The following is an 18,610-nucleotide window of genomic DNA, read 5'->3' as shown; positions in this document are numbered from 1 at the left end:
GTAAACCTGCTTTTCTTTAATGATCAGGTACTTCTCAATAGGAATACAATGGCAGTTATCATTGTTACATACCTAACGCCTTACTGAAATAATGAAGAGATGTGTATGTAATACACAGACTTTAGTCTTCTGACAACTCTTGTACTACTGCAATATTTAGCTAAACATTACTTGCATTCATTTAGTAAGACCACATTTTCTCTTTGGTTATTAGATTATAATATTTAAAACAGTTTTTAAAAGCTACTTTTCTTTTTTCTGCCAAATTTGAGCATTCTGTAAATAGATGAAGAAGTGTCTCACAATGTTCTGGTTGTTTGCAGAACCTACAAGTGGTAGCCATGCCTTTGTGTTGTTTAAATATTGCCAATGTATCCTTAGTTGGCCGTAGGTTTAATCTTAATCGAAGCATTGCAATAGCATAGGCTGGGTCTGGAAACATTGTGAGATAGGAAGGAAGTTGGTGTACTGGTTTATGAAAAAAAAACACCTGACTTAAAGATTACAGATCACATATGTATTGCAAATTCTATGGAAATATCAGCGTCCTATAGGATGTTGTTACAACAGACGTTCCATGTTTGGAGAGGGCCTATCGTTGTAGACAATATGGCTGCTTTTATGACTGGTAGAAGATTAGAACTGGCTGCAGTGGAGTTGAGGCATTTTCAATATGCTTCTAAATATTGCCAGCGAACAATAGTTGATAATGCAATAAGGCCTAGTTCGAACTTGAAAATAGCAATATGTATAGTAGACGGAAGATTACATATTTTTCCCCACTATAAACCTGCCAAGATATCCCATCTTGGTAAATTGTTTGGTGATTTAGACTGGGCACCATATGTAATTATGGGCACGACTTTAAGCTTCTAAAACATAATTGCCAGTTGATAGGAAAACGTGCCAAATTTATGTTGAAGTGTTTTTCCTTGAATAGATAAAAGTTTAATTTTGCCTTTTAGTTCTTCTTTATAGGGCTGCTCTGAACGATGTTTGTTGAGATTCACCTCTAAGTATTTGTAATTTGCAACTTGTGTGATTGAGGCTTTCTCTAATTTCCAGCTAAATTTAAAACCTGATTTGGGGAGGTGGTGATCAAATACTAAAATGTTCGATTTAGCAGTGTTAATAGATAGCTGGTTATAACGAGCACAGATGTTCAAGGCTGATAATTTTCGTTGGAGTCCTATGGGTGTCTTGTCTAAAATCACAAAATCATCAGCACATAATCAGCATATAAAAGCCACACAATTTCTGTAGTTCCCAACTTCGAGGGGAAAGAACAAACTGACTTAAAAGCTGTCCCAATGTCATTAATATAAAAATAAAATAAAATGCATCCCTGCTTTCAGCCCATGTTGGTCTGAATTGGTTGGGATTATAGACAGTCCATCATGAGATAATATTTAATAATTGTGTTTGTGTAAAATTGTCTAATAAAATACACAATATTTAATGGACACTTTACCTTAGCTGGTTTAGCACAAAAGGTCTCATGCGAGACTATGTCAAAGGCTTGTCGGAAGTCAATTAAAGCTACAAATACTGGCTGTTTATTTACAATTGCTTGCGAATTAAGTGCTGCTAAAATTGTTAGGTTGAAGACAGTTCCTACTTCCTGTATAAAGCCGGACTGATGTTTATCGAGCAAATTATTCTTAAACAACGCGAGTAACAGTCTTGCTAAAATCTTTCCCGGAACGTCTAGGAGTGCTATTGGTCTATGATTATCGGGCATATTCCTATTCCCCTTCTTAAAGATAGGAATTATGATAGCTTTTCGCCAAGAGGAAGGTATTTGTCCAGAAGATATTACTTCTGAAAAGATTAGATTCAAGATTGTTACCCATTCAGCAGGATGGGCCTTCTAAATTGAATTTGACAATTTATCTGGCCCTCAAGCTCTTGATGAGCTTAGTTGTTTAATTAGAAGAATAATGTCATCTTCATCAAATGTCATTCTTGTTGCTAGGTCTAGTGGTTTCGGACAAGGGGCGTTACAATGCAATATGGGACAAAACAATAATGCTGTAAAATGTGCAACCCATGTTTGCTCATCAATAGTATTAAGGATTAAGGATTGAGGTATGTTTGGTTTAGAATCATCAATCAGCTTCCAGACCTCCGAAAAACTGACTTCTGCATAAGGGCCATCAGCATATTTTCAGCTTGAGCTTGGTTATTCAGTGCTAGAATCTGTTTGATTTCATTCTTATACTTAGTTCTCAATTTTACTCTCTCATTTTTGTTTGTACTGCGCAAAAGATGCGAATAATAGTCCAGCCGCGAGTGGCACCAAGTTCTACCCAGGTGCCATTCAGACGATGGGCCATAGGTAAGTACAGGTGCCCTGACTTTTGCACGAAAACCAGTAAAATGTGTTAAGCATCAGATAGCAACATTAAAAAGTAAAGTATCTCAGCAGAGATTAGAAGTACAGGTTGAGTCAGCTGTATCAAGCAACTTGCTTCTTCGTTTCGATGCTCTGGTCAGATAAATGGCCAGGGCAAAAGTCACCCTCACTTCCGTACATGCTAATAGGAAGGTGAGTGTGGGTCTCTGCTGCCTTATGCCGCTTTCCCTTAAAAGATACCCAAGTCCTAATATATAAGTAATTCAGGAAGAAGATCATAAAATGTGATAAAGTCTATTCTGCCCCGCATGGGCAACATGGTTTTGCATCCACCGTCCAGCTGCCCATACGTGCTCTAACAGCAACATGTTGACCCTTGGTCTAGTTAGAACGATTCAGTGCTGCTGCTTTGTCACAGAAGTCAAGTACTTGGGCATTGCATCCATTTTAGACAAAGGCAGATAGTCTGACTTTAGACCAGGTAGCAATTGCCATCTCCCCAATGTGTTGGCAAAATGATGGGTGATTTTAAATTTTAGAATCTGTTTAAATAGTTTAAATAACAACTTAGTGTCTTCAAAACAGACTCCCATACCCAACTTGTGTAGAAAGGATCTAATAAAAGAAAATCCAACTTTACTCCAACCTGTAAAAGACAGGAGATTTCTGACTAGGACCTTAGTCAGATTCTCTGCATTTTCTGTCCATAGGGTATGCCAGAATAGAAACCGTCTGGAGCAAACAAGGTCGTCAGTCTCTAGATGGGTAATATACACCAGGGTCAACTGAGGAACTGACAGCAACCCTCTTAGAAATTGATTTTCAGCTGTCCGTAGACTGTCTACATGCCCATATTCCCAGATCTCACTCCCCTTACACCCCTGCTGGAATTGCTTTGTCTCTATATACAGACAGCAGATGATCAACTGGGTAATTCTGGATATTATTAGTGAATCTAAAAAATACCACCAGAGACCGGACGCAGCTTTAGAGTTGATTTGGCTACCTGATTAGCCCAGACAAGTTTGTTATTGAATCTAAAACCAAGATAATCAAAGTGGTTGCAGTCCTTGAGTCGATGCCCATCCAAACAGACTCTCAGAGTGATCCTGCTTTTCCCCGTCACTCGCATGGTAAAACATTTGTCGTGATTGACCTTTAGGGCACTAGCTGACATATAGCCATTATATCTGTCAACCAGTACTTGAATTGATTTTGCTGTTGTTGCCTGGATCACCGCGTCATCCAAGTAGCTCAAGACTGGCAACCGCCTGGTACCCCACCTTTGAACATTCATGGCCAACAAACACTCTTCCAATGAGTTGATATAAAGATTGAAAATGAAGGAGGCCAGCACACATCTCTGCTGTACACACTTACCAACAGCAATTTCCTTGCTTGTTTCCCCTCTGGACCGAACCAAACTCATACCTTCGAGACCGGAGTGGAGGGCCATCAACATGGTGCACCCAGATTATTTAGGATTGTCCACAAGGAGTTTCTGTCTACATGGTCAAAAGCGGAACACCGGTCCATAAAGGCCACGTAGACAGGAGACCCCAGAATATACATGTATTTGGCAAGAATTAAGTGCAGGTTCAATCCCTGGTAGATAGTACCCATCCCAGTTCTATAAACAAGTTGACTATCAGACAGGTTATTTCCTTCCTCTGCCCATTCCTCCAATCTCCTTAGCAGGATGTCCGTAAAGAGCTTTAGTGACCCATCCAGTAAAGTTACGGGGTGATAAGCAGAGGGATCACCAATGTTTACTTTCTTGAAGATTGGGACAATAATTCCAGTTTTCCAGATATTAGGCAACTCATTTTGAGTAATTAGGGCGTTAAAGACTTGGGCCAAAACTGGCACCCATAGATTGGGCTGGCAATGAAAAATGTCATTTGGTACAACATCAATCCCAGTGATTTGTTCGCTTGTATCCTAGAGATCACAAAAGTCATCTCCTCCAAAGTAATTTGGTGAAAATGTACCCCAGAAGGTGTGGCGTTCCCATCAGAAGTACCTGAGACGTTTCCCTCACAAACATAGAAATCCCAAATATGGTGTAAGCAGCATCTCTCTAAGATGTGAGTTTGAGGGGCCTCCATTACACCAAGGTCCAATTCATCAAAGTTTTACTGATAACACCTCAAACATACAATGCAGTGTATCCCAAAAGAAATAACAAGAACTCACATTTGCGAAAACCACCTAGCTTTGGAAGGATACTTTCTTTGAACTCCAGAATAGTTTGTTCCACAACTTCTCGTGGTCTCTTTTGGTCCACTGCAAACACAAATTGATTCAGCAGAGGGATATTTGCTAAGCTCCAGATGTAGTTCCCACGATCCAGACTTTTCATCTTTGGGTGATTACATTTCTGAAGGGATAGAAGAGGATACAAAAAAGGGATTGTATAGCTTTATAGTGATTGAAGCATTCTGTAAAACAAAGACCGTAAGGTTTCACCTAAAGACGGTACTTAATTGTGCAGCTGAGGCAATTATATTTTTGACGGCTCCCAGAATGAATCGAGACAATTGGCTGAATGATGATGTGTGGCATCAAAGCCGACATGCAAAAGATAGCGCAAATACACAGGAGGAAGCAACTGTCATTCAATCAAGATTTGTTGTAAGAATAAATTCCATAATATAACATTTAATTTACTTAGATGTTTAATATTTTTATTATCTTTACTTAAATATATGAAATTGTCACTCTTATAGGAGTGATAGAATGAAAATATGTAATTTTTGTTCATGATCTTAATCCCCCAACAAATCTTGCTTGCTTGAGGAGTTAGTGACACAGGAGCAATGAAAAAGAAATCTCCTATGACCACCAACCAACAATAAGCGCAGTGAAATCCACATAGTTAATTCATGGGTCGGGTCCCGGATGAAATAAAAAACACAATAGTGCAACCACTTTAACAAAAAAGAAACCGGATTCAGCTGTCCTAAAAAACTATCGACCAGTTGCCGGTCTGATTTGGCCAGTGAAAATGTTGGAGAAAGTTGTCACTTCCCAATTTCAAGCTTTCGTGGACGAAGAGGGACTGCTGGACGAATTTCCATTGGGATTTCGGCCAAAGCACGGGACCGAGACTGCGCTGTTGGCAGTGCATGATCAGCTGTTGGAGGTCACGTATGGTGGCGGATCAATTCTTTTGTTGATGCGGGACCTTTCCGCAGCCTTTGACACAGTGGATCATGGAACTTTGTTGGACCATCTCGTGAGAGTAGGAAGGGTCTCTGAACATGCTTTGGAGTGTTTCAGATCCTTCCTGGTGGACAGATCCCAGCTTGTACTATTTGGGGTTACTTAGATGTGGGGTCCCTCAGGGATCACTTTCCCCCCTGTTCTTTAATCTCGATATGCACCCAGTCCCAAATATAGTAAGGTGTCATGGCTTGAGTTTCCAATCATACGCCGATGACACGCAAGTCTATATTGAGACCAAGAACATTGAGGACGCATTCACCAGAGTTAATCTGTGCCTGGTCGACATTGATCGTTTGAGGGCTGTTAGGAAAGATTTCTTAATTGTGGGTAATTTTCCTTCCATGTGGCAACCCCTAAACTTTTTGCTGTTGTTTTCACCATGATCTAGACTTTGCCAGAGAAGTGCAGCCTTCTGCCGCACTCCTCTGGGCTTTCGCTCCATTCTTACGGGGAAACTGACATGCCCTTAAGACAGTCAGTACCGGGAAACGTTGTTTTCTGTAGTTCTTTTATCATGTTGCAGCTTTCGCGCAACATGGCATAAGAGGGCACTGTAAGCTAAGTTACTGCTCTCTTGGGTCTCTAGTCTTCTACAGGCCCTAGACACTCTCTTTGGATTGTTAACGAACGGTGCAAGTGAATCACGGACGGGATTGGTGGCAGCGATTGTTTCTTTGTGGTTTGAGCTCCTTTTGGCTGTTTAAGCGCGTTTCTCGCGCTTAGCCCAAAATGGTGGCCTGGCTTCCAAAATGGCCAGACCACGAGGCTTTTTGTCCTGCCGCTGACCATCTTGCCCCCTTCACCTTCCCCAGGTCGAGCCGACCCGGGGCTTTCCTTATTTGGGCATGTATTTTCCGGCGAAACACAGATGCTTTCGCGGGCTCCTACAGGCCTTGTGTGTGCCTCCAGGATGTGGGCTGGGATGTCTGGTCCCAATACACATCCTGGGTGCCAGAGAGTCTAGTGTGTCGTGAATGCCTGGGACCACCGTGGTCCGTGATAGGTCCACGTATGGTGTGAGTGTTTTGTGAGCAGATCTCCCATTGGGTCCCCTCCATTTTGGCGCGAAGGGAACCGTGGATAAGAGGAGGCTGGAAACACCACTACCATGTCGATCTCCTGAGTTCTCACGAACAAAGGAATACAGGAGCCAAGTATCCTGCAACTACGAGGCTGAACCGAGGAATCGCTGGTGACCTGCTGTAGGACTGCTCCTCTGCACTGCTGTTGCTTTGTGAAACCCTTTCTACCTCTGATCGAAAAAGAAGGCCTGTACTGGTACTTCGACCCTTTGGAATAGTGGGAACAACTATTCTCGGCACCTTCACCATCTCCTGCACGTAAGCCTTCGGAAGTGTCTCTGGGCCATCCAGTGGACTGACCAGCCTACCCAGGAGTCTTGCTCTGTAACCGCCGTCAGGTTGCTGCTGTATTACGAGTCCTTGCCACTCTCACACGATTCGTACACTTGCCATTCCCAGGTCTGAAGTGAGAAGTGTACATTGGGCTGAAATACACACGGCCGCTCCGTTGCCCTGCTGTGGTAACACACTGTCCAGGTTCACTGCGTTTGGGACATCCTCAACTCTAACTTCTGCTGCTGCGGAATCTACACGACGCTGAGACGTCCCCTGCTCGTATCTGAACCTGCCAGCACTGAAACTGATGCAGAGAAGCCTGGGTCTGCCTGCATCGGGGACCGGTGAGTAGCATCGCTAGGAACTGGTCGCCCTCCTGCAGTAGCCCATAGCTTTTCCCCGCTGTGTCAAACAGCACGCCTTTCCGTAATCGCACTCTGCTTCTGCCCACAGTGGAGGCTGCGCTTGAGTCGCGGAGCTCTGTTCATCTTCATTTGTTCACCGAACTGAACTGCCTGATTCCCTCGAGGAGACTCCCTTTGCCCGTTGGCACCCGCATGTGCAGATACTTTTGAGCACAAGGCTCCACTCTTCTTAGGGCTCGGACTTCCTTCTAGTTAGGTGCCTCTGAAGGCGGACTGGGTCTAACTATTATTCGCACTGCCTGTTTTCCTCCCCATCTAGGTGGTCTGCACATTTCGTGCGTCTAACTCGTTAGACTCGTTGGTAATTGTATATATATTGTATTTGATTGTGGTGTGTTGGTTTACTTGAGTGTTATTGTGATTTCTCGCTACGGTCAATGATACAAAGGCCTTGTAATAAATGTGTCTATATTTTTAATATAGCACCTGCTTGGAGTAATTTGTAAGTGTCCTTGCTTTGTGTGCTCATTGCGGGCTTTCAGTCACCCTCACCCCTCTTGAGACCTAGTCTTGACCGCCGCGATCGCTACCTTGATTGGTCTGGCTTGTCCAGAGGTTACCCTGTTCCAAGAAACTAGGCTGGCCTTCTGAACCTCTGCCCTCCAGGACAGGGTTCAGAAATCCATCTTAACAAATTGGTGTACAGCGGTGAGATACGACTGAAGGTATCCAGTGTTGCGCACGAGCGAAGGCATTTCAAGTTATTCCTACCAGGACACGTAGTGAATTGTCGGAGTATAACTTTTAAAAGGCCATAGTCCTATCTAACAGTATGGAAACAAATACCTTGTTAACTTTAAATGCTTCTAAATCAGAAACATTGAAAAAGATGTGTGGGAGAGAGGTGTCTCCTCTCAAGGCACCAAATTGGATATGATCCAAAGAATCGTGGGTTGGCAAGAAGCGCAGCTTGACGCTATAACTTCTGATGACAGTGCGGAAGGAGGTGGGGCTGCTCTCACTGTTAGAACCGACGGTTCTGCTGCTGCACTGGTCCACCGCGACCACGAGGACAGGGAGGATGAGATGTCTAATGTTTCCTCTGCCAGTGTCGATGGGGAGGCCATGCTTGAATTCAAGAAGCAAGAGCTGCTGTTTAGGCAGAAGGAGCTTGAGTTCAATATGGCCAAACTAGAGGAAGAGCTTGAGTTCAATAGGGTCAAGCTAAAAATCGAACAGGCAGAAAAACAGACAGACAGGGATCACCAGTTGGAACTGGCCAAGCTTCAGGTTGCAAATGGATCCAAGGGTCCTGGACATGGGTCTGGGGCCACCTCTCATCCACAGTTTCCAAAAGATCTGCTCAGTGTGTATGAGGAGAAGAATGACATTATGGACTGGCTGAGTACGTTTGAGTATGCATGTGAAGTTCAACAAGTTGACAATGCTGATAAGATTGCCTGGTTACTCAGCAGACTGCCCCATTCTGGCTGTAGTGCCATTATGGAAATGTCGAAGGCTGAGCGAGCTGATTTTGCAATGTTAAAGCAAACTCTCATTTTAATGTTTGGAAAGACTCCTGCCCAATATTTAAAACAATTCCGAGAGTATAAGAAAAAAGAAGGTGGTACTTGGGTATCTTATGTAACCGAATCATTAAAAAACTTGACTGGCTGGGTCGAAGGTTATAAGGGTTCTACCTTTTAAGGCATGATAAGTCTTGTCATGCTGGAACATATTTTTGCCTCTTCTTCCCGGAGCTTAAGCAGCATTTGGCCGATTCGAAGGAGATAGATCCTAAGAAGCTTGCCATTGCTGCAGATTTATGGGTGTCACATCGAGTGTCCCATAAAGACAAAACTCATCTTGGTAAGCAGGAGGAAGGGAAAAAGTCCAAAGATAAGGAGGGTGGAGAATCTGATAAATCCTCTTCTCAAAAGGGCCACAAAAAGAAAAATAAGGGTAAGACACAAGAGAACTCACAGGGTAGTGGAGGTCAGCCTCCGAAACAGAACTCTGGTTACAATAAGCCTCCCTATGTAAACAGACCCAATGGATCTTGTTTTGCTTGTGGAGCAACTGACCACGTGAAGGGGGATCCCCGGTGTAAGGTTAAACCTTTGGGGGTCCACTCTGCTAATCTGGCCTTCTCCTACTACGAGGAAGAAGAGATTACAGGAGCATCCTTCTCCTCAGACTCCTTCCCCAGTGGGATAGAAGCTGAGGTAGTTTTAGTTTCCCTGGGTTCCTGGGAGCCTAAAGTCACAGAGGCTTATGCTAGGCTTCCAGATAATACCAAGCACTACTTTAACGACAGTGTACTGATCAATGGAGTAGATACTCCAGCTCTTAGGGATAGTGGGTGCAGTCGAACTGTAGTGGATTCTACCTTGGTAGACTCAGGGGAAGTTGCCAGAGCTACTCTGATGCCCACTAAGTTGGCTGACGGCCCACCTCGCATGTTTCCAGTAATACCTGTAAATCTTACTTTAAATGGTACAGCAGTCAGGATTCCAGTGAGCATTCAGAGAAACGTCCCAGGAAAGGTCTTGTTAGGCAACGATCTCAGAGCTTTAGGGCTCGTAGGAGACACTGCCGACAGACCCTGCACACGGTCTCAAACACAGGCAGCATTTGCCAAGACCAATACGCCTACCCAGCCAAAGGGGAAACCCAAGGCGAAAGGAGTAAGAAAGTCAAGACGAGGGAAAGAGAACATTCCACGAACTCGCCTACCACTGCGGTGGAGGAAGTTGGTCAATCGCCCAGGCCTAACGAGGAGGTGGCAATGCCTGAAGTTTTGACCCCAACGACCATCCTGAACTAAAAGACTTGTTAGTAGAAGGTGGTCCTGACAGGGAAGAATTCAGTAAAGGCCAATGTGAGTGCCCATCTCCGGAAGCCCTAAGGAGACAGGCCTGCTCCCATCTTGAGGGTGAACCTCCTGGGACGCATCGGATTTATTGGGAAGGTGGACTCCTGTATAGTGAGCCCACAGAGTCTACAGAAGGAGACCATAGGAGGTTGGTGGTTCCCCTTGCTGTAAGACCCTTCCTCCTGCAGCTGGCGCATGAAGTGCCCCTTGCTGGTCACCTTGGTATTAAGAGGACCAAGCAAAGGTTATCCATGCACTTCTACTGGGCCAAGATGGGGGTGCAAGTAGAAAGTCACTGCAGGAGTTGTGCCTCCTGCCAGTTATCTGGTAAGAGTGGCTCAACAATCCAAGCTCCATTGGTACCACTCCCAGTTGTGGGAATACCATTCAAAAGGGTAGGGATTGACATCGTTGGTCCCCTTGACCAGCAGACATCCTCAGGCAATAGGTTTATCTTGGTGCTAGTCGACTATGCTACCAGATATCCTGAGGCCATCCCATTGAAAACTGTAACTGCCAAGTCAGTTGCAAAAGCGTTACTTGGCATCTTTACTAGGGTTGGCTACCCTAAAGAAGTTGTGTCTGACAGAGGCAGCAACTTTATTTCAAAGTATATGCAGGCTATGTAGAAAGAATGTGGGGTCACCTACACGTTCTCTTCTGCATACCACCCCCAGACCAATGGTCTGGTGGAACGTTTCAACAGAACGTTAAAGAGCATGATTGGGGCTCTGGAAGAACCTCAGAGAAGAAAATGGGATCTTCTTTTACCATGCTTACTGTTTGCCTACCGAGAGGTACCACGGGAGGGTGCTGGCTTCAGCCCCTTCGAACTTCTGTTTGGTCATCCTGTACGGGGACCCTTAGCCTTACTACCAACATAGTAGATTATGTGCTGGGGCTCAGAAAACAGATGGTACTTCTGATGGGCTTGGCTAGTGATAAATTGAAGGCAGGACAAGTGCTGGTGAAACATTGGTACGACCAGAAAGCTTCCCTCATCAACTTTACACCTGGTCAGCAAGTCCTGATCATGAATCCCATAAGGCCTTGAGCTTTACAGAACAAATGGTCAGGCCCTTACACAGTGGTGGAGCCCCTGGGTGAGGTTAACTGTTTAGTGGACCTTGGAACGCCTGGACAGGCTCCAAAAGTGTTCCACGTAAATAGGCTGAAGGCTTTCGTCCCAAGAGTCGAAATCGCAGCACTGCTACTGGCTTCAGATGTTGAGGAAGAGGAGTCTGAACCTCTCCCTGACCTATTCCAAAGTGGTTCTTCAGATAGCTCCTTTGAGGGTGTCCGGGTGGCCCCTCACCTGACTTCTGATCGGCAGGCTGAGGTGAAAAGTTTGCTTAGGCAGTTTTCCCCCCCTGTTTTCACAGTCGCCTGGTTTGACACATTGGTGCAAAACATAACATAGACACAGGAGACAGTGTACCTACCAAAAGTAGGGGATACAGGATGTCAGACAAAGTACGGTCTTACATTAAGACCGAGGTCAACAAGATGTTATACCTTTGGGGGATTGAACCCTCTAGTAGTCCTTGGTCCAGCCCTGTGGTTTTAGTTCCAAAGGCAGGCACTTCTGAATTGAGGTTCTGCGTGGATTACAGGGCTCTGAATGCTGTCACCAAGACAGATGCACACCCCTTGCCTCGAACAGATGAGCTGGTGGATACCTTGGGTTCCTCCAAGTACCTCAGCACGTTTGACCTCACTGCTGGCTATTGGCAAATAGCTTTAGCAGAACATGCCAAGACAATGTTTTGTACTCCAGACGGCCTTTACCAATTCAGGGTAATGCCGTTCGGGTTGAAGAATGCACCTGCCACTTTCCAGAGGCTTGTGAATCATGTGTTGAATGGGTTGGATGAATTCTGTCTTGCATATCTGGATGATATAGCAGTTTTCAGTGCCACCTAGGAAGACCATGTGAAACACCTCGGGATTGTGCTCCAGGCTCTTCAGAAAGCACACTTGACCATAAAGGCTAGTAAATGCCAGACTGGACAAGGCTCTGTGGTTTACCTTGGACATGAAGTAGGTGGAGGGAGGATACAGCCTCTTCCCAGTAAAAGTACAAGCAGTACAAGACTGGCCTACCCCCACTACACAGACCCAAGTGAAAGCCTTCTTAGGACTCACAGGGTATTACCGCAACCTCATGGCAGACTATGGCACCATAGCTGCCCCTCTGACTGCCCTCACCACTCCGAAGAAACCCAAGAAGGTAACTTGGACCGACGAGTGTGAGAAGGCCTTCAACGGCTTAAAAGAATCCTTGTGCCAGGCCCCTGTCCTCAGGGCCCCTGATTATCAAAGACCTTTTATTGTGCAGACGGACGCCTCTGACAGCTGTACTATCGCAAGTAGATGAGAAGGGTAAAGAACACCCTATTGGTTTTATTAGTCGCCAGCTTAAGGACAGAGAGCTCAGATGGTCCACAGTGGAGAAAGAATGTTTCTCTGTCGTGTGGGCCCTACGGAAGCTGGGGCCCTACCTCTATCTGACCCACTTCACTGTGCAAACTGACCATAAGCCCTTAAAGTGGCTAATGAACATGAAGGGAGAGAATCATAAGTTGCGTAGGTGGTCCATAAGTCTACAAGGCTTTGACTTCACTATTGAGCATAGGCCAGGTGTCCAACATAGCAATGCTGATGGGTCGTCCAGAATTTTAACCGACCTGAACAATAGACTCATCCAGGGGTGGATTAGTTCCCCCTGTCCATATTCTCGGAGGGGCGAGTGTTAGGAAAGATTTCTTAATTGTGGGTAATTTTCCTTCCATGTGGCAACCCCTACATTTTTTGCTGTTGTTTTCACCATGATCTAGACTTTGCCAGAGAAGTGCAGCCTTCTGCCGCACTCCTCTGGGCTTTCGCTCCATTCTTACGGGGAAACGGACATGCCCTTAAGACAGTCAGTACCGGGAAACATTGTTTTCCGTAGTTCTTTTATCATGTTGCAGCTTTTGCGCAAAATGGCACAAGAGGGCACTGTAAGCTAAGTTACTGCTCTCTTGGGTCTCTAGTCTTCTACAGGCCCTAGACACTCTCTTTGGATTGTTAACGAACGGTGCAAGAGAATCACGGACGGAACTGGTGGCAGGAATCGTTTCTTTGTGTTTTGAGCTCCTTTTGGCTGTTTATGTGCGTTTCTCACGCTTAGCCCAAAATGGTGGCCTGGGTTCCAAAATGGCCAGACCACGAGGCTCTTTGTCCTGCCCGCCGACCGTCTTGCCCCCTTCACCTTCCCCAGTTCGAGCCGACCCGGGGCCTTCCTTATTTGGGCATGTACTTTCCCGCGAAACACAGATGCTTTCGCGGGCTTCTACAGGCCTTTTGTGTGCCTCCAGGATGTGGGCTGGGATGTCTGGTCCCAATACACATCCTGGGTGCCAGAGAGTCTAGTGTGTCGTGAATGCCTGGGACCACCGTGGTCCGTGATAGGTCCACGTATGGTGTGAGTGTTTTGTGAGCAGATCTCCCATTGGGTCCCCTCTGTTTTGGCATGAAGGGAACCGTGGATAAGAGGAGGTGGCTGGAAACACCACTACCATGTCGATCTCCTGAGTTCTCACGAACAAAGGAATACAGGAGCCAAGTATCCTGCAACTACGAGGCTGAACCGAGGAATCGTTGGTGACCTGCTGAAGGACTGCTCCTCTGCACTGCTGTCGCTTTGTGAAACCCTTTCTACCTCTGATCGAACGAGAAGGCCTGTACTGGTACTTTGACCCTTTGGAATAGTGGGAACAACTATTCACGGCATCTTCACCATCTCCTACACGTAAGCCTTCGGAAGTGTCTCTGGGCCATCCAGTGGACTGACCAGCCTACCCAGGAGTCTTGCTCTGTAACCGCCATCAGGTTGATGCTGTATTACGAGTCCTTGCCACTCTCACACGATTCGTACACTTGTCATTCCCAGGTCTGAAGTGAGAAGTGTACATTGGGCTGAAATACACACGCCCGCTCCGTTGCCCTGCTGTGGTAACAAACTGTGCAGGTTCACTGCGTTTGGGACATCCTCAACTCTAACTTCTGCTGCTGCGGAATCTACATGACGCCGAGACGTCCCCTGCTCGTATCTGAACCTGCCAGCACTGAAACTGACGCGGAGAAGCCTGGGTCTGCCTGCATCGGGGACCGGTGAGTAGCATTGCTAGGAACTGGTCGCCCTCCTGCAGTAGCCCATAGCTTTTTCCCGCTGTGTCAAACAGCATGCCTTTCCGTACTCGCGCTCTGCTTCTTCCCACAGTGGAGGCTGCGCTTGAGTCGCGGAGCTCTGTTCATCTTCATTTGTTCACCGAACTGAACTGCCTGATTCCTCGAGGAGACTCCCCTTTGCCCGTTGGCACCCACGTGTGCAGGTACTTTTGAGCACAAGGCCCCACTCTTCGTGGGGCTCGGACTTCCTTCTAGTTAGGTGCCTCTGAAGGTGGACTGGGTCTAACTATTATTCGCACATCCTGTTTTCCTCCCCATCTAGGTGGTCTGCACATTTTGTGCGTCTAACTCGTTAGACTCGTTGGTAATTGTATATATATTGTATTTGATTGTGATGTGTTGGTTTACTTGAGTTTTATTGTGATTTCTCGCTACGGTCAATGTTACAAAGGCCTTGTAATAAATGTGTCTATATATTTAATATAACACCTGCTTGGAGTAATTTGTAAGTGTCCTTGCTTTGTGTGCTCATTGCAGGCTTTCAGTCACCCTCACCCCTCTTGAGACCTAGTCTTGACCGCCGCGATCGCTACCTTGATTGGTCTGGCTTGTCTAGAGGTTACCCTGTTCCAAGAAACTAGGCTGGCCTTCTGAACCTCTGCCCTCCAGGACAGAGTTCAGAAATCCATCTTAACAAGGGTCAACAACTGGCTCCAGCTGAACGCAGCAAAAACTGAGATCATTTTGCTAGGGCCCAAGCAGCGAGTTGCGAATGCCAAGGAATCTTTCTCTTCGTATATTCTCGGTGAGAAGCTACAATTCACCCCAAAAATTAAGAACTTGGGTTGTGTCTGGCAGGAGAATCTCGGCAGTGAAACCCAGGTGAGGCTAGGTCAAGTCAGTTCACTACTCGCTGCGAATGCTCAGGAATGTAATATTATTCCCACCATGAGAAGATCATGCGGTAGTCCAGGTCGGGAACACCGAGCTGGACTATTGCAATAATCTGATATAGACTGCAGAAGGCCCAGAATGCCACAGTGAGACTGGTGGGGCGGCTCGGTAAAAAGGATCAGGTGTCAGCGCTTTGAAGATTTCTGCATTGGCTGACGGTTGAGGACCAAGTTAAATTTAAAGTAGCCTATTTAATCTATAAATGTATCAATGGGCTCACACTAGAATATCTCGGTGCCAAAGTGCATCGATATCCCCCTGTCAGAGTATTACGCTCAGGAGATAAGCTTCTGCTGAATATTCCACATACAAAATCTGTCTCCAGAGGTGATAGGAGATTTGGAGTTTTCAGACCCAAAATTTGGAACAGCCTCTTTGTGGAGATTAGATCTTGCCAGTCACTATTCCTGTTTAGGAAGGATCTTAAAACCTACCTGCTGAAATAGATTTGATCAGCTTAGGGTGCATCTGTACACATCTGTACACATGCTGTCTAGTAACTCATCTTGATATGATATGATAGATTATTTATAACGCGCTTAATATCCAGAGGTTTCTAAGCGCACACCCGGGGTTCAAACCTGTGTTGCTCTGTGTCGTCTTGCTTCCAAGGCAAGCACATTGCCCATGAGCTATCCTCCCGATCTTGAGGCTCTGCAGCTATCTGCACCTATACACAGTTAAGTCTGTTTGGAGCACGGTACAAATGTTCAAAATCAAAATCAAATTGCTTCATGGCAACACCCTATTTACCCAGCAATGTGATGACATTTTGGGGTCTCAATTAATATATTTAGAAATCCAACTAAGTAGTGCTTTGGGCTCAGACAAAGTGCAATTGTATGCCCTCTTGAGTCTAGAGCATCTTCATTCCAACTTCAGACAGTGTGGTACTTCCCTATAAGCCTAAAAGGCCACATCCCCATGGTCAGAAGGCAACACCATAAAGCAACAGGTAATAGGCCTTCTTTCTAGCTTGGGGAAGATGTGGCCTAGTGCCTAAGTTACTGACCTTAGAAATCTGAGTTGTAATCATGGATTTGTCGCCTGATCCAAAATAAATGTTCTAGTTTTGGACAAATCCCTTTCCGTGCCTCAAATTTTAAATATGTCTAATTACAAATTCGAAAAACGAAATCTACAGAAAGCTGATGCTATCCCAGCTCATGTTCCTTATTAAAGTCTAGTTTATCAAAATCTTTACACCCATGCCTAGACTACCAGTGGTCTTCACATCAGTGTTAGGTTCATATTTTTAAAAATGTTACTGGTGTGAGAATTCCTTCCCCCAAATCCCACTCTTAAGGTTCATGCTCAATCACACCAATTTGGGGAACATATTTACATCGACTGAGGTGTATCAGCAAATTTAGGTGAGAACAGAATGGGACTAGCAAAGGGTTGTGCAGTTTGACAGCACTTTCCATGTCTCCAGGTAATGAAATATTAGGCAGTACAGCAGGCAGAATTTAGGGGCATTAGTAAAGTGGACTGCTGGCAATTGACCTCAATTTAATATGTCTTTATCGAACACAGCTACAATTTCATATGTTCAAATTAAAATGTGCATGCTAACTAATGTTCTCAAATTATGCGAGAGATTGAAATTCTGCATTCTTTTTTTTAAGTTGAATGCCCTGGTATGAGGTTCCTTTAGGGACATAATTGAGCACTGACAACATATATATCTAATTGCATCATTAAAAACACAAATATCATATTAACACATGCATTTCATCACAGAACTCTTAGACGATTAAATTACTCGGTACCCAGTATGTAACCTCTCATTTAGGGTTGAGTTGGGTGAATTAGATTAATTAGTGCCCTCTACACTTAATGGTTATTGGTGGTTTCTGTATTTCTTGTCTATTTCAAAAGTCTGGATGTCAATGGCTGTATGGCTACACAGGGACTGGTATCCACCGACCAGACCAGGGATTAGTAAGTGAATTATTTGATTTCCATGTAAGCCTGTGCGCTTTATTATATACTTTTTTCACAGGTTTATTTTTTCAATGATTCAATTATATACTTGTTAGTTGGTACCACTTTTGTATTTTATTCAGTTGTTTACCTGTTTTTTGTTACAGTTTTTCTATTTTTTTGTTGAAAAAGGTTTCTATATACAGAAACCCACCAGGCTGTGACAACACCCCAACCCCCTCAGAGAAACAATGCCACGACCTGGCAGACCACTTCAAGAAAAAAATCAATGACATCCGACAAACCATACAAAACATACCAAACGACCACAGCATACTACCAAACGAACCTATCTCAGAACCTCAGCACAAACTCAAAAACTTGCCTGAAATATCAGTAGAGGCATTCATAATGCTGGTAAAACACAGCAAGAAAGCTGGATCACCCATGGATCCCTGTCCGCCGGACATCTACAAATCAATCTTCGCACAAGGAACTCCAGCAGAATACTACAGAAACCTTCTGAACCTATCACTAGCAACAGGAACTGTACCGAGGACCTTCAGATCAACATATATCAAACCACTTCTGAAAAACACAAGTGGCGACGTAGAAGACCTCTTCAACTAAAGGCCGATTTCAAACATTCCCTACCCAGCTAAACTCCTGGAAACCTACGTATATAAACGAACCCAAGAATACGTAGAAAAACACAACCTGCTAGACCAAGCTCAAGTTGGTTTCAGACCCGCAAGAGGAACAGAAACAGCACTACTATCGATCTGGGACAACCTAAAAACCAACGCAGACTCAAACACAACCTCAGCCCTCATTCTACTCGACCTCTCTGCAGCCTTCGACACAGTTAGTAACGACACCCTAACCAAAAGACTAGAAGACATAGGAATAACAGACACAGCACTACTCTGGGCTAAATCATTCCTTGCAGACAGAACAGAAACCATTTGGATTAAACCCTTCAAATCCACTTCAAGAGTTAACGACTGTGGAGTACCACAAGGATCCTCACTATCACCACTGTACTTCAACATCTACCAGACTCCGGTTATCAGAATCTTCAAAAAGTATAACATTACATGCTACAACTACGCAGATGATACTCAAATCATCTACAAAATCAAAGACACCCAAGCTGATCACTGAAGCCTAATCGAGCGTCTAAAAGAAGTCTTCAACAGGATGACTGCCAACAACCTGAAAATCAACCCAGGAAAGACATAAATCATGATCATATCCAAAGACCAAGGGAACGAAACTGCCTTCCAGTGGCCCACGGAAATGGGAACCGCACCATCACCATCTAAGGTAGTAAAAAATCGGGGAGTCCTGATGGACAACACCCTAACCTTAGAAC

At 44.9% G+C, this 18,610-nt stretch overlaps 1 protein-coding gene across 2 annotated transcripts in view; it reads right to left on the bottom strand.

Annotated features, from left to right (window-relative positions):
- Positions 1-18,610, bottom strand: part of HYKK (hydroxylysine kinase) — a 380,097-nt gene that overhangs the window by 61,022 nt on the left and 300,465 nt on the right. For both annotated transcript variants that reach the window (XM_069624419.1, XM_069624418.1), the window contains exon 4: positions 4,553-4,736. In XM_069624419.1, coding sequence (XP_069480520.1) covers positions 4,553-4,736 — 184 coding nt within the window. The remainder of the gene's footprint in view (positions 1-4,552; positions 4,737-18,610) is intronic.

The sequence above is a fragment of the Ambystoma mexicanum genome, chromosome 11 (genome assembly GCF_040938575.1).
Source record: "Ambystoma mexicanum isolate Mex_15411 chromosome 11, UKY_AmexF1_1, whole genome shotgun sequence".
In the NCBI taxonomy this organism is placed as follows: domain Eukaryota; kingdom Metazoa; phylum Chordata; class Amphibia; order Caudata; family Ambystomatidae; genus Ambystoma; species Ambystoma mexicanum.
Note: the sequence above shows the minus strand (reverse complement) of the source record. Positions and strands in the feature narration are given on the sequence as shown.